Source organism: Nuphar pumila, chromosome 8 (genome assembly GCF_984573655.1).
Source record: "Nuphar pumila chromosome 8, dmNupPumi1.hap1.1, whole genome shotgun sequence".
NCBI classification, from domain to species: Eukaryota; Viridiplantae; Streptophyta; class Magnoliopsida; order Nymphaeales; family Nymphaeaceae; genus Nuphar; species Nuphar pumila.
This window is the reverse complement of record NC_143256.1, coordinates 95524634-95547441: the sequence shown is the minus strand read 5'-3', so window position 1 is coordinate 95547441 and position 22808 is coordinate 95524634. Positions and strand designations below refer to the sequence as shown.

General features: G+C 37.0%; 1 protein-coding gene across 7 annotated transcripts in view; it reads right to left on the bottom strand.

Moving 5' to 3' along the window:
- Positions 1–1009: 1009 nt before the first annotated feature.
- The window catches only part of LOC149830022 (protein MLN51 homolog), a 47280-nt gene continuing 25481 nt past the window's right edge, over positions 1010–22808 (bottom strand). Inside the window, exons 6-11 of one of the 7 annotated variants that reach the window (XM_090016257.1) lie at positions 21882–22004; positions 2463–2515; positions 2311–2359; positions 2010–2170; positions 1409–1503; positions 1010–1314 (exon numbers count right to left, since the gene is read on the bottom strand). In XM_090016257.1, the coding sequence (XP_089872383.1) occupies positions 2143–2170; positions 2311–2359; positions 2463–2515; positions 21882–22004 (253 nt within the window). In that variant the 3' untranslated portion in view covers positions 1010–1314; positions 1409–1503; positions 2010–2142. Of the gene's footprint in view, positions 1504–2009; positions 2171–2310; positions 2360–2462; positions 2516–21881; positions 22005–22808 lie in introns of those variants that run through there. The other 6 variants (XM_090016259.1, XM_090016260.1, XM_090016256.1 and 3 more) reach the window with 6 other exon arrangements.

The following is a 22808-nucleotide window of genomic DNA, read 5'->3' as shown; positions in this document are numbered from 1 at the left end:
TAAATAATACCTGAAACAATGACTTTCTACCACAGCATTTTGTGTGTAGGGCTGGACAACAGACCGAGCAGCCCATGGCCCGTCCCCAAAGGGTCAAGCTTGGGCCTAGCTTTCCAAAGAAGGTCCAACGGAACCGGGCTTAAAGCCTTAAACCCGTCCCAACAAAATCATGGGTCGGATTGGGCTAACCAACTTGCTATATATATATATATATATACTAAAATTGGGTCGTATGTGATTCAAAAAATGGATCCATCTTGAATCCCATCTATTCTTTTGCATCTTTTAAAAGTTTGATTAAAAGAACCTAGGAATTCAAAGAAACAAACGAGAAACGTTGTGAATATAGAATGACTTGAAACCCAGCAGGACCCAGTCCAAATTAAGCCCATGGGCCTAGCGAGCTGGCCACAGGTTTTGTATTAGACCAGGGCCCGACCCGGTTGGTCAAGGGGTCGTACTTGACTACGCCCAACCCGTTAGTCGCACTAAACAGAACAGGCCGGCCCGCCCATTGTCCAGGCCGTGTGTGTGTGTGTGTGTGTGTGTGAGAGAGAGAGAGAGAGAGAGCTCTTCTAAAATGGCATATAATATTCGGAGATTGACGTGGAACAAAATTCTATGATAAATTCGTGGAAATCTAAATACAGAAATAACTAACCAAGGTGCTTGATTTTTCAAACCCTTAATTTAGATTTTAGGGTGCAGCGAGTTTAAAACTCCATAATTATAAGATGGTGTGACTTTAATTTCTATAAAATATGGGCAATAATTTTTCCAAGGCCATACTTGAAGAAAAAAACCCACATTAATAAGGAATAACATGTCATCAATTTGGATTTTTTTTCAGAAATGTTGCTCAATGCAGACGACACCGATGATCCTTTATAGGGAACATACCTCTTCAAAGTAGAGGTTTACATAGATTTATAAAATGATTTTACTCAAATCTTTTAGAAGAGCAAAATGGCAGATTGAACGTCTTACCTATAGTTCACCAAAGTTTTAGTGGCAGCCTATGAAGTTCCGATTGCAGATTAATCAAACTAACGAATACAGAACACCCAGAAAAGAAAAGGAAAAACTAGCAAGAACTTGAAAACGGACAAGGGAAAAGCACTAACAATCATCTGTTTCAATCAACATGACAGAGTAAAACTCAAAAATTTGCATTATTAAGCAGATCATATAGAGGTAAGCCTAACGACATCTGTAGTTCTTGAACATGTAAGATCAGAACAAAAAACGAACGAGAAGAGGAAAACAGAAGCACGTCAGCATCCTCTCCACAAGCTTCAACAAACAAGCCAAAACCTGAAAATCCCAGCGGAACCACTGCAAAGTTCAGGATCGATGATCAGATGGGCAGTTAATGCGATAAAGATGATCTGCTACCTCGCATCCTTACCGGCAATATAAGTAAAGTGGAAACCCATGAAACCGCTAGAAATGATGGTCACATTTATCAGCCACAGAAGATGCAGGGCACAACACAGCTGCACACTGCAAAAGAACCATGCAAAATTCTTAAGACTTTCTGTAACTCCGACATAAGAATCAAACTAAATGCTAATATTCGGCTTAGAAACCCAGCAGTTTTCCCATCATAAAACAATAAGTAAAATGGTCATCCAATAGATCTGGGATTGGGCTTTTCAGGAAAACAAAGGTAGATTCTGGGAATGCAGATTGATGAACAAAAGTGATCCAGCCATGGCTTTAATTTATTTTGGTCACTGGTTGCAAGACAGAAATGCATGAACTCTAGGAGATGATGTGCAACACTGCAATGACCATGCAGTACAGTATGACATTTAGTGGATGATGCCATGCATAAATTACATTCTGTAGATATAATCACAAACCCAGTAAAATAAAGGTCATCCTGTTCAAGCGTCTTCCAGAAGGTTTTATAAACAATACCAATAGAAAATGGCTCATAAATCGTATGTAGACTTAGATCACACAGTTACAATAGCATATGAATCTGAAAAGACTACGACACATACCTATGATATTTTGGATACTTAAACTGCCCAAAGTGGTCCTGGATAAAAGCCAGATACCACCAAGGGCTGAGGGAAGTAGTCCTGCAGCACAGAACCTTCAGCTTCTTATTCAAAAGCACTCATACTATGTACTTCACTGGCCAAAATTCATTTCAGAATATCTGTAGAAAACAAATAACATATTAGTCTTTCTGAAAACAAATAACATATTGGTCTTTCTGAAAGATAAAAATAAATGGTGAAAAAGTCAACAGTACACTTCTTGAATTAGCTCCATTTAAATTAAGGAATTATAACTTGCCTGCGAGGCTTGTTTTGCCTTTGCCCAAATTCGTCATTAACCAGCTCTGCTGAAAAGCAAAAAATTTCAAGGGATAATTGAAAAGATTTAAATGGCCAAATAATTGTGAATGGTATGACGATCCCTAATTCACTGACAGCAAAATGTCTTACCAGGTCTTTGTGGAGTTTTCCATGTGCTAGCTGATTTGTTGGAATTGGAAACTCTGTTGCATTAAAAAAAATTAGTCAAAATTTACAGGTAAGAAGTCACAGAAACAAAACTGTGCTTGGCCAATAATGTAGTGATGGGTGTGAAACAGTTTTTTTTTTCTTGAGAAGTTCCCGATAATTAGTTTCATCTCTCATAATTCATGAGCAAAAGGTGACACAATTTGAGTCCAATAAACAAGACATAACAGTCTAGAAATTCTGAAGACGGCCATGAATTTACAACATTGTATACTAGATAATGGCAAAATGAGGTTGTGACAGCATGGAGAAACTGCTTTGACAATTATATCCCTTCCTTACCTATCAGAGCCATTAGACAAAGTGGGGAACATCTGATTGACACATAGTCCTAGTTGATTATAAATACAACTTGGCACCATTTTTTTTTATGGAATCAGAAGACCTATACATTTTATGGTTTATTTACAAATGGTTCCAAAACTTGTGGTTCCCCAAACCACCTAGAGCTTTTCATCCACAACACATGGTGATTAAAATTTTGATCTGATATAGCAATTTTTTTCAATTAAGAAAAGCAATGCCATAGGAACACATGTATTTTGAACCACTCCATCTCAAGGGTATCTTGAAATGACACCAAAATGTTCAACAAGGTGCTTCTCATTACAAACACCATCTAGTGGCATAGGCCAACTCTATGAAGAATCTAGAAACAACTGTTAGATTTTCGTTTGTACCTGCATTAAGAAAGAGAAAACAGAAAAGGAGAGAGGGAGAGAGAGAGACGAGAAGAGGGATGCAAAACACGACTGCGGCTGTCACGATTTCACTTATGAAATCGTGACCTAATGTTGGTATTAATATACTTAAGTATATACAGTGGGTCGGGTCGGGTTTGGTGTAATATCCGAACCCGAATACAAAAGAAATAAAACAAGTTACACTTATACAGGAAAGAACTTGAGTCTGGACAGGTGAATAGTAATTCGGGCCTGGTACAGGATCCAGACCCGAAACACTATTCACCTTTTTCACCCCCCCTCAAGTTGATCATGGTTATGGACCATGCACAACTTGCCTTTAAGCGTCCAAAAACGATCCTTTGTTAACCCTTTCGTAAATAGGTCTGCAACTTGTCTTTCAGTATTAACAAACTCAGGCTCAATCTCTTTTTCTTCGACTTTCTGCCTCACAAAGTGTTGGTCAATCTCAATGTGCTTAGCACGACTGTGATGTACTGGATTGAATGACATGTTTATAGCACTTTGATTATCACATAGCAAGATAGTGTGGGAGATCTTTTCTCCTACTTCAGTCAGTAGATGTCTGATCCATGTGACTTCTGCAGTAGCAGCAGCCATAGATCTATACTCAGCCTCAGTTTTTGACCTAGCGATAGCCTTTTGTTTTCTACTGCTCCAAGAGACTAAATTTCTTCCAATGAAGATGCAATATCCTGATGTAGATCTTCGTTCATCAGGATCTCCTGCCCAGTCTGCATCACAATATACAGTGAGTCTATGTTCATTTTTGCCATATGGTTGTGGTGAGTATGTCAGTCCATCACCAATAGTCCCTTTCAGATATCTAAGGATCCTCTTGACTGCTTCCATATGTCCAGTACGTGGCGCATGCATAAATTGAGACACTTGATTGACTGAATAAACAATATCAGGTCTAGTGAATGTGAGATACTGTAACATTCCTATTATGCTTCGATACCTGGTGGGGTCATCACACAGATCTCCATCATGGACGCTAAGTTTTTGATGAAGCACACTCGGAGTTCCCAGAGGTTTGCAGTCTTGCATGCCTGCCTTGCGGAGAACATCCACGGTGTACTTGTGCTGAGTGAGTGTCAAGCCATGAGTCTGATTATCAACTTCCACACCAAGAAAATAGCGTAGAGCTCCAAGATCTTTCATTTTGAACCTCTGACCTAGTAAATCTTTTACTTCTTGGATGTGGACCGCAGAGTTTCCTGTGATAACAATATCATCGACATAAATTAATAACAGAGTGGTCACAGTCTGACTTTTGAAAATGAACAATGAGTGGTCCATCATGGAACGTGAAAATCCATGTTTCTGAATCTCTAGTGAGAAGCTATCAAACCAAGACCGAGATGCTTGCTTCAGACCATAGATAGCTCTCTTTAACCTGCACACATGGGTTTTACAATTTTGTTCTTGATATCCAGGGGGTTGCTCCATATACACTTCCTCCTTTAAGTCCCCATGCAAGAAAGCATTCTTTACATCAAGTTGACTCAACTTCCACCCATGCTCAACAGCCAGAGAGATAATAATCCGAATTGTTCCCATTCTTACAACCGGACTAAAGGTCTCATCATAGTCTTGCCCTGCTTCTTGAGTAAATCCTTTTGCCACGAGCCTTGCCTTGTATCGTTCAATGGTTCCATCTGGCTTGTACTTTATCTTGTAGACCCATTTACACCCGACAACATTTTTGTTAGGCGGTCTGGGAACAACTTCCCAAGTTCCACATTCATGTAAAGCTTGCATTTCATCATTCATGGCTTCTACCCATTTGGTAGAAGTGGCTGCCTGGTAGTATATAGTGGGCTCATCTTCCTTATTGAGAGCAGTTAAAAACAGTTGAAGATCCAAGGAGAAGTTGTTATAACTAACCCACCTGTCAATGGGATGTCGTATGCGGCTCTATTTTCTGACCTCAAGAGTGTGAGAAGGAGTCGGATTACTGACTGGTACATGATCTGAATGGCTTGATGTTATCGGTCTCTGTCTAGAATAGACAATGCCTTTGTATCTGCCCGGTATTTTTTCTGAATCATGTGGCCCCGACGTCTCAGTGTTTTCAGACATCTCTTCTTCTCGCTGCACGCAATCTGATGAACATGCTTCACTGGAGTTAGCAAAAAGTTCTGAACTCAACCAAGGATAGTAAACTTCAGTTGGTATATTCGTTGCATCAGCTTTGTCATCAAAATTTTGTTCATCAAAGACAACATTTCTTGAGATTCTGATACGTTTGTTGATGGGATCATAACACCTATATCCTTTGTAGTCATCTGCGTAACCCACAAACCTACACTTCTGGGCCTTGTCTTGAAACTTGTTTCTCAGGGACCGATCAATATGCACATAGCAAACACATCCGAAAACACGCAGATCCTGATAACTAGGATGAGCTCCAAAGAGGCAGTGATAAGGGGACTTATTCTCCAGAACAACCATTGGCAATCTATTTATCACATGCACGGCAGAATGAAATGCTTCTGTCCATAGATCGATGGGAAGATTGCTGTCATGAAGCATACTCATGGCACTTTCAACGATGTGCCTATGTTTTCGTTCAGCAATCCCATTTTGTTGAGGAGTGTGAGGGCAGGACACCCTTCTTCCTATTCCGTTATTTCGAAGAAAAGAAATAAAATCACGGGATGAAAATTCCCCTCCATCACATTGGAAAAACTGAATAGACTCAGAAAATTGGTTTTTAACCAAAGAAAGAAAACTTTGAAACAAAGAGAAGACTTCTGACTTATGTTTTAAGAAATATATCCAGGTGTATCGAGAATAACTATCAACAAAGATTAGATAATATCTGCTTCCAGACCCAGAGACAATTGGGGCGGGTCCCCACACATCAGAACAAATAATCTCAAAAGGTTTTGAAGCTCTCTTATTAATGGAATGGAAAGGTAATACATGACTCTTGCATGAAAGACAACTGGAACATTTATGACTACTCTCATCCCCATTAAGACTTTCCTTTGGAATGAGATTATTAGAAACAAGTTTCTCAATAAAATGACTCCCACAATGTCCTAACCGACTATGCCATAAGAATGGCTTATTACATTCAGAGATACTAAAAACACTGGCAGAAGAGGATGAACACGACTCTGATGAAGGCTTCGAAATCAGGTGAGAAGAGCGAACATCATGACATGGAGCTTCTTCAAAGACATACATGTTGCCTCGTCTCTTCCCTTCAGCGAATGTTTCCCTGAAGCATTATTATCATCAATAAGTTTGGAGACGGAGACAATATTTTTCTTAATGTCAGGAGCATGAAGAACGTTAGAAAGAGTAAGAGTGGAATGTGACATGGGAATGACAGTCTTTCCAACATGTGAAACAGGATGGTGGGATCCATCTCCAGTGACAATCTTACTTTTTCCAAAATAAGGGATAGGGTTAGAAATTTTACCTGCATCGCCTGTCACACGAGTCGCTGCTCCGGAATCGACAAACCAAGTGCCTTCATCACTCTGCTTCAACTTTAACTCTGACAAGGCAGATATCAGCAAATATTTAATCTCTCCACTGTCTCTGGTATTTGTGAACTTTCTCTTGGTTTCTATCTGTGGACTCTTTCCTTTATTCTCTGGATTATGCCAGCAATTCGCCTTGATGTGCCCCTTTTTGTTACAAAGAAAGCAAGTAGGGATAGATCTTGTTCTCTGCGCATGAGTAAACATGTTTGGAGTGGGAAGTAAACCACGCCCTCCGTGCCCACTTCGCCCTTGTCCTCCTCGTCCCCGTCTTCTACCATAAGTCACTCCTGTAGCAAAAACTTCTTGAGAATTTGGATGATTATGAGTTTCTTCAGAGAATCCCTTCAGAGTCATTTCATACTGGATCAATTTGGCTCGTAGCTCATCAAAGGTAGGAAGAACAGGGAGGCACAATAGTGAAGTGACTATCATATTGTAGTCGGACCCCAATCCACTCAGGGTTTGTTGAACCATGTCATTGTCACTAACGGCACACCCTATAACTGCAAGTTGATCTGTGATCACCTTCATCTTGTTCAAATATTCCATGATGGTCATGGAATCTTTTCTTAACAATTGAAATTCTCTTTTTAGAAAAACTACTCTTGCTTGAGAAACCTGCGAATACGTCTGAACCAGTCGTTCCCAGAGTTGTAGAGCTGTACAATTGTCAGGAATGGCAAGGAGGATCTCTTGAGACAGGGTTGATGTGATGTATGCAACAACTAATTGGTCTTTTCTTTCCCAATTGAAAAATTCAGCACTCTTGACATACACGATGGAACTCACCCCTTTATCATCTTTTTCTTCTCTCGGACTAAATTCTGGTGGAACTGGAGTGGTTCCATCTAGATGGCCTAAGAGGCCTTGACTCCTTATGAAAAGAATAATTTGCCTCTTCCAGATCAAGAAATTTGAGGTATTCAACTTCTCATAAACAAGTTGGTTGAGAAAACTCGAAGAGAGATTTGATTGAGAGTGATAGGGATCCATAGAGATTAAGAATCAACAGAAATGTTCAACCCTCGTCCAACACCTTTTTTTTTTTTTTGGCTGTCAGAGGATCACAGACGATTAAGTTCAGAGGATGAAGGAACTTGAACTTTTCTATGCACCAAGAAGAAGACTTACGTAGAAAAGAAAAAAAAAATCACAAGTCACGTATCCCTTTTTCCTTTTTTTTTTGCTAGTACAATAAAGAATGATCAAGAATAATAATAATGCATAGCAAACATAGGAATCAAGAGAAACCCTATAGCATCCGAGGGTACAGAGATAAAATTTTAGAGAATGTAGAAAAGAAAAATGGAATCAAACAATTAATAAGGGTGAGTTTAATGTCTCACGTGAATCAATTCACGAGTTTAATGCCCGGGAGAAAAAGGATGATTCACGTGAACTAGTTCACGTGAAATGCTGCTGTCAACCCACGATCTGGATTCACGTGAATAGGGTTCACGTGAATCACAGATTCACAAAGAGATAACTCACGTGGGGTGTGAGTACACAAGAGGTTTCAGAAAGATGAAAGAGGAACGGACAGAAAAAGAGGAGACGAAGAACAGAAAAAGAGAAGACGACAGAAAAAGAGGAGACGAAGAAGAGCAGCGAAAACCTCAATTTCTTGATCTTTGTCACGAGCCAGAACCTTTTTTTTTTCCTCTAGATGGATCTACGCTCTGATACCATGTTAGATTTTCGTTTGTACCTGCATTAAGAAAGAGAAAACAGAAAAGGAGAGAGGGAGAGAGAGAGACGAGAAGAGGGATGCAAAACACGACTGCGGCTGTCACGATTTCACTTATGAAATCGTGACCTAATGTTGGTATTAATATACTTAAGTATATACAGTGGGTCGGGTCGGGTTTGGTGTAATATCCGAACCCGAATACAAAAGAAATAAAACAAGTTACACTTATACAGGAAAGAACTTGAGTCTGGACAGGTGAATAGTAATTCGGGCCTGGTACAGGATCCAGACCCGAAACACTATTCACCTTTTTCAACAACAACCATTTACCCAGGAAACTCTTTTGGAATGAAGAAACTAAAAAAATAAACATACAGAAGATACTTTTTTTGATATTTTTGAAATGATTCAATGTAGAAAAAATCATAAAAAATAAAATTTAGGCCCTGTTTGGATCTATTTTACTTATTGTATATAAATTTAAGCACATTTTATAAAGAATCTCGCATTTACTTTTAATTAAGTGAATGTTTGGATCACCAACTATTCAAATTATAATGAAGAAGCAAAAAGGATTAGTGGGTAGTGGTGATGATGGTGACCGTAGATGGTGGTGGTGGTGGTGGTAGTGGTGGATGGTGGTGGTAATGACAGTAGTGGTGGTGGCGCTGGTAATGGTAGCAGTGGTGGTGGTGGTGGTGGTGGTGATGATGGTAATGGTAATGGTGATCGTGGTGGTGGCAATGGTGATCACAGTAATGGTAGTGGTGGTAGTGATGACAATGGTGATGGACGGTGGTGGTGGCAATGGTGGTGGTAGTAAATGGAGAAGTGGTGATGATGGGGGTGGAATGGAAAAAAAAATAGTTGTAAAAATGAAAAAAAAAAGGTCTCCAAATATTTTTGAAAAAAGGGGTGAAATTTATAAAATGTTATTAAAAAAAATAAAAGTAAAAGATTCAAAGACCAAAACTGGCTATTTAAAATAAGCATAAATGGCATGGAGCAACTTATAAAGTGATCCAAACAGGGGGTAATAATTTGTCACCCACTTAAATATACATATATATATATATATATATATACTATTTTTTCATTTCCTATTGTAATGCCCACTAGGGGGAATTTAGTCTTTTTCTATTTATGTAAATAGACATGTCCACTAGGGATATTTTTTATCTTTTTTATTTTTATTTTATTTCTTTTCTATTTTTCATTTGTGAAGGGGGCAAAGGGGTCCAACCATATTTAAGCATTTTCAATATATTATTTTTTTCAATCTCTCTTTCTCACATTGTGTGTGTTTGGTGCCTAGCCCTTTGTGGCTTTTTGTTTTTTGCACTAGTGCATTCATTGTAGTCACTTTATGACATTGTTATTTGCACTAGTACTTCATTGTATGGTATCAGAGCCCTTGGGTGATGGAACACTCTTGGGACTTTCATTTATTTTTGTGTGCTTGTATTTTGCACACATTGTTATCCTCTTTCCTTCATCTCTTTCATAATGGTCGGCAAGGATGCAAAGATTGATCTTTTATTCAAATTGAGCAGGAGTAACTATAGGAAGTGGGCGGACGCTATGGAAAACAATATCAAAGGTAAGAAACTTTGGGGATTTATATGTGGTACGGTTCCGGAACCTCAACTAAAGCTTACCAAGAAAGAAGGAAATGAGGAAAAAGCCTTGAATGAAGAAAAAAAGGCAAAGGCTGATCATGCATAATTTGTATTGATATTATATATACTTTATGTGCATGATTAATTGCGAAAATAGATTAAAAATCCTTGTTTATCGACTTTTGACAGGGCATTGATTAGTTTTCAAAAAGTGAAAAAATCGCACAAAATGAATCTCACTTGAGTGGTTTTTGGGAATTTGATTTCTTTCAACAACCTTTCTTTTGAAAATTAATTTTTAGAAAAGGTAGTTTTGTGAATTTAGTAAAAAATAGCAGAGTTGTTAAAAAGTATTTTTTTAACCCTAGGTTTAGTTATAAATAATCTTAATCAAGAAGAGGGGGGGGGGGGGGGGTTCTTCTCTTGAGAAACACGCCAGCCCCTCTCTCCTCTCTCTTCTCTCCCTCTCTACCGCCGGTTCTCTTTCTCCTATTTCTTCTTCTCTCCTTTCCCTTTCCTCGTCGGCGTCCCCTTCTCATTTCATCAGAGTGGACGTGCTACCTCAGAGACCGACCACTTCTTTTCTCAACCCTCCATCGGAAGCGACTCCCAAGTATTCTTCTCCCTCGTTTCTTTACTTTTTTGCAGTTAGATTAGATTTTTTATTTATTTCATCGAATGCATAAAGCCTATTTCAGCATTGCATATTGCATAGCATGATATTCGTTTATTCGTTGCCATATAATTTAGGATAAAAGTTAGTTCACGCAACATATAATTAATTGGTTTTTATTTTCTTTCATTTTAGTTATTTCTTTTTGAGGACGCATAGCGTTAATCCAGCCAGAGGCCATGAAACAAATCTGCGTGACTAGCGTTTTTATGCAGATCTGTTTGGATTCACAAAGTGCCAAAAAATCTGCAAATCACGCATAATTGTGTGATTCATAGATCACTTGATTCGTGGACGGCAGATCCTGGCCCAAACACATGCTGTTCTGAAATCGCACATCCGATCTGGTTATTTTTTTAGTGGATTCGGGTTCAGCAACCCAGATCGGAATCTGTTCAAAATAATTTTTTTTGTGCTGGGTTTTCAGCAAGAACAGCAGATCACGGATCTGCTGTATCACATTTTTCCAGCGTGATTCTCAGATCACAGTCTCGGCCTGATCAGATCAGCGTGCGTGCTCTGCAGTCCATGCAAATCACACAGATCTGCGATTTGGATCTGCAGACCATTGGCACTAGCGTGCCCAGATTGGCATTCAAGATCTTTTTTCTTTCGCATTTTTTATCGTATTACAGCAGGTCATGCATCCCTGCAAATCACACAGATCAGAGTGACCTGTGTGTGCTGACCTGTTCAGTCATCAGCCTAGCGCGACCAGAGTTGCAAGAGAAGAAAAAATTCTATTTTCTTGGTCAGTGTGCTGGGAGACCAGCATGGGCACCAAACGTTGCTGGACCTACTTGCGCAGTCTAGCGTAATCAGCGTGATTAAAATTTTTTTTAAGCATCAAATACATCGATCAACCAGACATATTTGCGTATTTGATACCCTTTGGATCTCGGCCTGCGCATCAAGTTTGCATATTCTTGTCTGCTGAATTGTGTCTGCGTCCTTTGCGTTAATCCATATTATTCAGTCTTTTTATTTTACCAATCCAAAGTTTAAGATCGGGAAAGTAATCAAGGCAAAATATTGGCATTGTTCATGAACAATGTGGTGCTAACTTAGCCAAATTCAAGAAGGCAAAATGAAACATGGTTCTTCGTGAAAAGTACGTACATTCAAAGAGATCTTGCTAGACATTTCTTTTTGCAAGAAAAGGTGAGAGAAACCAAGCAAGGAGATATGAGTATTAGAGACTACTATAACACTCTATCTCCTTTATGGGATGAACTTGTTATCCTTAAACCCCAACGAGAAGGAAGTGATATTGCCATTAGGCAAGAACAAATAGAGAGAAAAAGATTCTTTCAAGTTATTCATGGGCCTAGACCCGAATTTGAACAACTACGAGAATCCCTACTTCATAGGGCTTCAACTCCTCTTAGTGAAATTCTTACCGACATATGCCAAGAAGAAACACGCTTGGCTCTAAAAAAGGATATTGATAAAGTATATGCGGTATTTAAATCGGGTAATAATATAAGGACATATAAGCCTCCTCATTTTTTGAAAAATAACAACAATGGTGGTGAAAGAAAAATTGTGTCATCGTTGTAATGAATCAGGGCATCTTAGACCTGATTGTCCAAAGACAAAAATGGCTTTTGTTGGAGAGAACTCAAGCAACTCAAATGAAGATCAAAAAGAAGATGGAGATATCAAAGACAGCATTGCACAACTTGCGGAAGCATTTCAACAATTTGTGAGGAATAACTCTTCCACACCTTCTGCTTCCGGTGTTGTGCTTTCATCAACCCCCGGTATGCCTTCTTGGATTCTTAATTCGGATGCTTCATTTCATGACTTCAAATGCATCATTTTTAAACAAATCCAACACTAATTCTTTCAAATCTTTTGTTTCTACGGTCGATGGTATATCTTTGGATATTAAAGGAATAGGAACTCTTGAACCCACTTTAGACAATAACAAAAAGTTCTTTGTTCCAAAAATTAGAATTATTCCAAAACTTAATTTAAGCTCTTTTTCATCTTCAAATTGCCATGTGCAGGATCTCCAATCCAGGAAGCGGATTGGGCAAGGTCATAGAAGAGGTGACCTATACTACATGGATTTTTTGTTATTACCATCTAAGTCTTTTTATAATCATGTTCAAATAAAAGATGTTGTCACTTGGAACAAAAGACTTGGAAATCCTAGTTTATCTAAGATGTATCTTTTTCCTCTTTTTGAGAATTTTTGTAATGAAAAGGAATTTACATGCAATGATTGCATCCTTGGAAAAATACATTCTCTCCTTTTTTCATATAGCAATTTCATTTCAAAAAGACCATTTGAATTGGTACATTCGGATGTATGGAGACCGGCATCCGTCATATCTAAAGGAGGTTATTCATATTATGTTGTCTTTATTGATGATTTGACTAGATAAAATTGGGTTTACTTTCTCAAAAACAAATCTGATGTTTTTTCTACTTTTAAAGAATTCCTTATTCTTATTAAAAACAAATTTCAACATAATATAGCTATCTTTAGATCCGACTCGGGAGGGAAATACATGTGAAAAGAATTTTAAAATTTTCTTAGACAAAATAACATTATTTATCAAAGATCTTGTCCCAAAACTTCACAACAAAATGGTCTTGCCGAAAGAAAGTATAGCACCTTACAGAAACCACAAGAACCCTTCTCATCTCTAAAAATGTCCCCAAAAATTTTTGGGCTGAAGCCGCTCTTTTTGCAACATATCTTATAAATAGGATGTCATCCTCATCTTTAAAAAATGTTTCCCCCTTTGAAAAATTGTTTAAAATATCTCCGAATTTCAAAAGATTAAGAATCTTTGGTTGTAAATATTTTGTTCTCTTTCAAGGACAAAACAAACTCTCATCAAAGGCCCTTGAATGTGCTTTTATTGGTTATGGTGAAAATAAAAAAGGATATAGGTGTTATGATGTTAAAAACAATAAACTTTATGTTTCAAGAAATGTGACTTTTCTTGAAGATCAAAATGGATTTGAAAATAAAAAATCCAAGGAAGGTGTTGATTATTCTTTTTTATTTGACTTACTTCCTATAGATGACTAAAAAAATCTAATGATACAATTTATGATAATGAGAATGTTTCCGATAGCCATTCACATCAAAGAAATGATTCTCCTAGTGAGAATCCTGATGATATTCATGTATATGGGGATGGCAGTGGACCGACGGACATCGGGGCCCCGCCTCGCCCCGTTTGGACCGGGGATGAAGGGCATGAAACGGGGATGGAGGCGGGGATGAAGGTTAAAATCTATCCCCATGCGGGGATGGATTTACGCTTTTCCCCGCCCCGTCCCAATCCCCGCCTAGCTCCGCCCCGCCCCGTCCCCAATCCTTCAAAGGATTACTATAGACTAAGGGGGAAACGGGGCCCCGCCTCGCCCCCGTTTGGACCGGGGATGGAGGACATGAAACGGGGATGGAGGCGGGGGTGGAGGTTCGGATTTTGAAACGGGGCGGGGGGGGACACCTTGTCCCCTGCCCCGGTCCGCTGCCATCCCTACATGTATAGTGTGAGGAAAATGAAAATCAAAATGCTTTTAACATATATTCACAAAATCTCCCTTTAAATGATCAAGTTGGGGAATCCTTACATCGACGATATTCTAAGAGCATTAGACTTCCTAAAAAATTTGTATCATATGACTCCTTTTCTCCAAATTATAGATCTTGTCTAATAATGATCAATTCCTATCATGAGCCTTACAACTTTAAAGAAGCTAAGAAATACTCTCATTGGATAAATGCCATGAACCTATAATTATAAGTAATCAACAAGGCTGACACTTGAAAAATTGTAACTATCCGTTTAGGCAAAAAGGCTATTGATTGTAGGTGGATCTATAAAGTAAAGACTAAAAGTGATGAAACATTAGAAAGGTATAAGGCTAGGTTAGTCGCTAAGGGATATGCACAAGAATATGAAATTGATTACGAAGAAACATTTGCTCCAGTTGCAAGAATGGCGAACGTTAAAACTCTAATAGCCTTAGCATCAATCAAACAATGGCGTATCTATCAACTAGATGTCAAGAATGCATTTTTAAATGGAGATCTTTGTGAAGAAGACTATATGGATCATCCGCTGAGTCTTGAAATTGAAAAAGGAAAAACACTTAAGCTTAATAAAGCTCTTTATGGTCTTAAGCAAACTCCAAAAGCTTGGTATGACCGTTTCAATAAAGTTGTTCTTGATAGCAGATTTACTTGTTATAATGATGCTGCTCTTTTTGTTAAGAATTAAAGGGATCACATAACTATTTTACTTTTGTATGTTGATGACATGATCATCACGAATGATAAAAGAGGCATTGAGTCTATTAAAAACAATTTTGATATGTCTGACTTTAGATTTCTGAGATATTTTTTAGGGATTGAAGTTGCATATTCTCTTTGGAGATATGTTCTTTCTCAAATCAAGCTTGCATCAGATATTATTGCTAAGTCTGGCTTAACTGACGAAAAGAAAGTGGAGACTTTAGAAGTAATCAATGTTAAGATGAGAGCCAATGATGGACCTCCTTTAGAAGATCACACTCCTTATCGTCAATTAATCGGATCTCTAACATATTTGTCTATTATCAGGCCCGACATTACTCATGTTGTACACAGTGCAAGTCATTTCCAGAACACTCCTACTACTATTCACATGGCAGCCATCATACGAATTATCGGATATTTGAATAACACTATAACAAAAGGACTATTCGTATAATCTTCTTCGTCTCCAAATTTAATTGTTTATACTATCTCTGATTAAGGGGGAAAGCCGCGTACAGGGCAATGGCCACCACTATAACTGAACTTATTTGGTTAAGAATTTTGCTTAAAGGCATGGGAGTTTTCATTTATATTCTCTCGAAGCTATGTTGCGACAACAAAAGTGCCATCTATAGTTTGAGGGAGGGTATTAAAATATATGTATATATATACACACTATTTCTTTGTTTCCTAGTGTAATGCCCACTAGGGGAAATTTAGTCCTTTTCTATTTATGTAAATAGACATGTCCACTAGGGACATTTTTTATCTTTTTTTATTTTATTTCTTTACTTTTTTTCATTTGTGAAGGGGCAAAGGGGTCCAACCATAGAGTCGTTGGTGTGAAAATATCTTCAAGAATATCAAGTTCAAAGATGACTTGAAGAGAACAAGTGCACAAAGGCACAAGGAAACACTCGGAAAGGAGCATAGATGCACAAAGGCATAAAAAAGTAATCTTTTATTGAGAGAGAGAGCACTAGAAAGCAAACTTGACAATGGAGAAACACCCCTTATTTATAGGCTACAAGGGGACCCAAGGAGGGGGCTCCCATATAGACGGTGGAGCCCCTCCAACAATCATATTTATGACCGTTGGAGGGGTCCAACGTCGATATGATGGACCCCTCCAAACAATAAAAAAGGAAGAAAAAGAAAAGAAAAAGCATATTCATACATATGAAAAGACAATTTTACCCTTAGAGGGTATTACAAAGAAATATATATATATATATATATATATGAGATACAATTTAACACCCACCCTCAAACTTACGATGTAATGACTGAAAGTTTGCCAAAGAGAAAATTGAATCTGGGATAACAGAGTGCCTTAGTAAAATAGTCAGCCAGTTGATATTCTGATGTTACATAAGGTAGATCTATAACTTTCTTCAGATATTCTTCTCTAACATAGTGGCAATCCATCTCGATATGCTTCGTGTGCTCATGAAAAGTGTGATTTGTGGCAATATAGACAGCACTCTTGTTATCACAACATAACTTCATGTGCCCTTGAACATGAACCCCCATGTCTTTCAACAACTGGCGAATCCAAACAATCTCCATGGTTGTAGTTGTCATGGCTCGGTATTCAGTTTCAGTAGATGACAGGGGCACCTTTTGTTGCTTTTTACATCTCTAAAAAATTAATGATTCACCTAAAAACACGCAAAAACCAGTGGTACAGTGACGGTTATTTGGATCACCTCACCAATCAGAGTCAGTATAAGCAATTAAATTTAACTCAGAAAATAAAGATAGAAATACTCCCTTATTTAAGGATCCCTTTATATATATGATGATTCGGAGAATTGTACTCATATGAACTGATGTAGGAGCATGCTGGAATTGACTTGCAACATAAACGGCATGTGAAATATCAGGTCTAGTGATGCTAAGATACATCAAAGACCCAACAAGTTGCTTATAAGGAGTGAGATCTTTTAGGAGAACCCCATCATCGATTTTTAACTTTGTTCCTACCACTTCAGGGGTTTTACAAACTTTATCATCTGTAATTTCTGACATGTCAATAATCTCAAATGCAAGTTTAGTTTGACATAAGAAATAACTCCTCTGAGAATAGGCAACTTCAATGCCTAAAAAGTATGTCAGAAATCCCAAGTCCGACATTTCAAATTTATCTTTTAGTATAGACTTTGTACTCTTAATCCCTTTAACATCGTCACCTGTAATTAGCATCATCAGCAAATAATAATAAGATCATGATTCCTGCATTGGATTTCTTGACAAACAAGGCAGTGTCAGTAAAACATGAAGTAAATATATTTTTCATCATTAAGTTATTAAATCGATCATACCAAACTTTGGGAGCTTGTTTTAAACCATAAAGGGCTTTTCATAGGCAAAGAACCTTACCTTTAAGAAGGTTCATACCTGAAGGAGCAGTCATATAGACTTCTTCATTTAGGTCAACATTTAAAAAGACATTTTTGACATCCATTTGATATATGTTTCATTTTTTAACTGCAATAGTAATAAGACACCTAACAGTAACCATATGCATAACGGGGGCAAAAGTTTTATCGTAGTCTATTACATATTCTTGACTATACCCTTTGACAACTAGACGGGCTTTATACCTTTCAAGAGACCCATCACTCTTGGTCTTGACCTTAAAAACCCACCTACATCTTATTGTCTTCTTTCTACTAGGTAAATCTTGAAATTCTCAAGTTTTAGCCTTTCTAACAGCTCTAAGTTCATTATTCATAGCTTCCCTCCATTCGACAATTTTCTTAGCTTCTTCAAAGTTTTTAGGTTACACATGTGAATGGATGGCACTAAGGCATGCTTTATATTTAGGTGAGAATGATTCATAGGATATGAATCTAGAAGGAATTCTTCTAGCTCTTTCAGTTCTACGAGGATTTAGATTATTTGTGGAGGTAGGCTCACTAGATTCACTATATTTCTCAATTGCACTTCTAAAAGTGTTTCTATCTCTATGTGTATATGTGATAGGATTACTAGATTTTCTTACTTCGGTAGGTTGATCAAGAGATTGATAAGGAGAGTTGTTATTCTCTTCTATATTTTCATCATCACTAAGATCATTATATACGAGTTAATCATCACTAGAAACATCATCATTTCTAGATAACAACTCAAGCAAAAAAGAGTAATCCACATTATTTCTGTAAGGTTCACATTCTTCAAAACCACTAACATTTTCTAAAAAAAGTTACATTCTTAGAAACATATAATTCATCATTTTTAATATCATAGCATCTAAAACCTTTTTGAGTTTCGGAATATCCAAGAAATGTACTAAGGGATAGCTTTCGGTGAGAGTTTAGCATTTTTATCGGTAAGAACAAAACATTTGCATCCAAAGATTCTCAACCTATTGTAGTCAGGTTCTTTTTTATATATAATTTCAAAAGGTGAGATTTTATTTAAATTTTTTGAATGAAGACGATTTATAAGATAAACGGATGCAAGAGCCGCCTCGGCCTAAAATCTTTTAGAAATGTTTTGAGAAATAAGCAAAGTTCTATTGGTTTCAATAATATGTCTATGTTTTCTTTTGGCTAGACCATTTTGTTGAAGTGTTTTAGGACAAGATTTTTTATGAACAATTTCATTGTTTTCAAGATAATTTTTAAATTCATTTGAAAGATATTCACCTCTGAAATCGGTCCTAAAAATCTTTAAGTTTTCATTAAATTGATTTTTAATCAACATATGATGTCTTAAATGATGCAAAAACCTCATGTTTATGCTTAAGGAAATATATCCAATAATATCTAGAATAATCATCAACAAAAATAACCTAATATATAAATCCTCCTTTAGATATGATGGGTGTCGGTCCTCATAGATCCGAATACACAAGTTCAAATGGTTTGATTGTGATCATAGATCTTTGTTCAAAAGGCAAACTTCTCATTTTCCCAAAAATACAATCATTACAAGTGAAATTACTTTTACAAGGATCTTTAACAAAATGTAAATAGGAAAGCTTGATGCCATTAGGATGCCCAATTCTTTTATGCTAAATATTTATATCTTTATGTTGGGCAAGATTTCAAAAAGAATGTTTTGGAATTTGTAGAAACTCCATGTAGTAGAGATCTCCTTTCCTAGAACCTTCCTCAATCAACTTCCTGTACCAACGATCTTGTACCCAACATTTATTTGATGAAAACTTAACATCACATCCATGGTCCCAGAGTTGAGAGACCGAAAGCAAATTTAAATTTAATTTTGGCATAAATCTAACTTTGAAAATAAAAAAACTTGTTTTTCAAAGTTTTCAACTCCTTTGATTTCGAGAAGCGCCATTTGCGGTTGAAACAAAAGAAGGTAGAACATTTTTTTTGTATTCAGAAAGTGCAAAAATATTGGGAGTCATAGGAAAGGAGGCACCTGAATCTAAAAGCCAAGAAATTTTATCGAGAGGAGAAGAAGATGATATGGCAGCACCGGAAATGGATCCTTTGAAGAGGGGTTGAAGAGCCTCCATGACTTGACTTAATGATAATGCTCCATTATTGGAAGTAGATGGATTCTCCTCCTTGTGTGGTTGAAATGTAGTGGACATAACCACCTTCTTCTTCCACTTTGAACAAACGAGCTTAATGTGTCCTGGTTCTTTACAAAAATGGCAAATAAGTTTCCATGTTCTCTTCCTTGATTCCATCTTCCATTTTGGTCGTCTTCTTCCCTTACTCGATTTTTATTTTGAAATGAGGAGGCTTATAGGTTTTCAAATTATTTCCCGGCCTAAAGACGGTATAGGCTCCTTCATTCTCATCTTTGGTTGAAGGCATAGCTAGAACACTTTAATTGGTTTTACTCATTCTTATTCGAGTTTATTCTCCACTTAGCTCAGTAAGAACATCTTCAAGAGGTGGAGAAGTGAAAGAAGATAAAAGAGAAGATCTTATTTACTCGAATTCGGGTCTAAGCTCATTCAAGAAATTAAAACATTGATCTTCTTCTAATTGTTTGTGTCGTAGCTCAATGGCTTCTCCACTTCATTTTAGTTCAAGAATAGTAAGCTCATCCCAAATAGATGATAATTCGGCGAAATATTCTCTAATAGTCATTTCGCCTTATTGAAGGGTTAAAACCTTTTTTTTGAGGTAATATTTATGAGATAAATCTCTCGTATACATCCTCTCAAGATATTCTCAAACTTAAGACGCCTTTTTAAATTTCAAAATATTGGAATTAATCCTAGTCTCAACCGTAGAAAAAATCCAAGAAAGAATTTTGTAGTTTTTCATTTCCCATTCTTTATGCTTCTTGTTATATTCTTCAAAAGCCTCCACTATTTCCTCTTCGTCAAGGACTTTTATTTTTCTTTTTTCAACTATAATAATTTTTTGCTCGAGTTCCGGAATCGTATCTTTGATGTAGCCCCAAAGTCCTTTTCCCTTTATATGAGCTTCCATATTACCGGCCCAAACATGATAGTTTGACCTGTTCAATTTGAATCCGAGGGAAAAATGTGAATCCTTTAACGCCATTGAGGAGCTTTTATGAGAAACAAAAGAATCTTCACAATTTGAACACTTACCACAACGGGTCTTCTTTTAGCTATATCTTGTAGCACGTCAAACGGGAAGTAGATTGCAAGAGCTTTCCACACCAAAAAAACAAGAATGAAGAGTGGGCACGATTTTCGAGGCAACCACTATGATGACGCAAAGCATACGTGCTAGCCTCTCATGAACCAAGCTTTGATACCATGTAAAAATATAAGTTCAAAGATGACTTGATTAACCCACAAGATTTACAAAGAGAATAAGTGCATAAAGGCACAAGGAAACACTCACAAAGGAGCATAAATGCACAATGGCATAAAAAAAATAATCTTTTATTGAGAGAGAGAGAGAGAGCACTAGAAAGCATACTTGACAATGGAAAAACACCCCTTATTTATAGGCTACAAGGGGTCCAACGTCTATATGGTGGACCCCTCCAAACAATAAAAAAAGAAAGAAAAAACATATTCAAGTGAATATGCATGATACATGTGAAAAGACAATTTTACCCCTAGAGGGTATATATATATATATATATATATATATATATATATATATATATATATATATATATATATATATATATATATATGAGATACAATTTAACAGTTGAGACCCTCCCCAACGACTCTATGGGGCTCCCCTTTGGTCCCATATTATGTATAAATAGGGGTTGAACCCCTCTCTTGTAGGTAATGCTTTTAGGCATTTTCAATATATTATTTTTTCAATCTCTCTATTTCTCATATTGTGTGTGTTCGGTGCCTAGCCCTTTGTGGCATATTGTATTTTGCCCGGTAGAGGCTTCTTGTTTTTTGCACTAGTGCATTCATTGTAGTCACTTTGTGACATTGTTATTTGCACTAGTACTTCATTACATAACAGCATGCCATAAAACAATCCTAATACCACTTCACAAAACTCTTTTATGAGTATCATGATATCTTCAAAATATTCAAGATGATTGTGGCTATGATTCTTAATCACTATGGAAGTCCATGCAAAGAACCAATTTGGTAATGGATGAAGCCCAATTAGGTGACAGCCCTAATCGGTCTTACAACCTATCCATTTCCAAAGTTAATTGGGTCTTGACACAACATAAACACAAGATAAAAAAAAATACACATAACAGAGTTCTAAAAGAAAACGCCGAGAAACATGGTTAAAATAAATGTATATTCCAAACTCCGAAAATATGGGTATAAGTGTTCTGGTTAGCAAAAGAATAATAGATATGACTAAATAAAATAATATCATATCAATTTCAGATCTAGATTTTAGATTAAAAAATGTAGAAGGAAAATAAAAAAATATAGCACACAGCAACAATAATGAACAACATAATAAATAACACAAGTTTTACCTGGAGGCCCCAGCTGATGACGTTTGCCCTGATGGGCGAGTATAATATCTACCATCAAAAGCAAAGTAAGGGGAACAATATGAAGCTCCTAGAGCTCCAGCAGCGCCAGCCAGAACAGGTAACCTGAGACCAAAATGGAATTTACTTTACCATCCATTTTTCACTGAGGTAGACCATAAATAACTGGATCCCTAAAAGCTAAGTGCATTTTCAAAAACAACAAGGAAATCTTGGATACATTTCAGAAAATTAGAAGGCAACTCCTAAAGTAGTTGTTTTGGCAAATCTTAAAATGATCTACTATGATTATTTACATCTCATACACAAAACATGCAGCAAAACATAACAATTCCAAATTAAATCCCATAGATCACTATGAAACCATCAAGCATCATATCATGCACATGCAGGTAATCCAAATGGGGGCATTTGAATACCTCAGTTCTCAGAACCGTCCATTGATTTGCATGGATCTCATACTCAATTTTTAATGGACAACAAAAATAAAATATTGCTCAGTCCAGCTTGACCAATGTTGAAGGTCTAGTTTAAATCCATATTTAGAAAAGAATAAAAAACTCAGACCATGTGAACAAAATTTGTATCTTGGGCTAGGACACTAGCAAAGCCATGAAGAAAGAAATACCAGAATATTTTCAAAATACATGCACATCCCATGGCCATCAGTAAGCTACAGAATTGGCTGGCCCAAACTTTGTGAAGGCTTCAGTTAAATTTAATCTCAAGTAGAGTTTGTGGACAGGCCCTCAAACCAGCCTCACAAAAAATAAGATCTAGGGTTCAGACTACACAAAAGCATATGAAGGGGCAGTAAAGGAAGAGGAATGAGACCCTACAACACCTTCATGTTTTTACATATACACATACATCTCAACAACTTTGGTCCAAGCTTTGAGAAAATTCAGA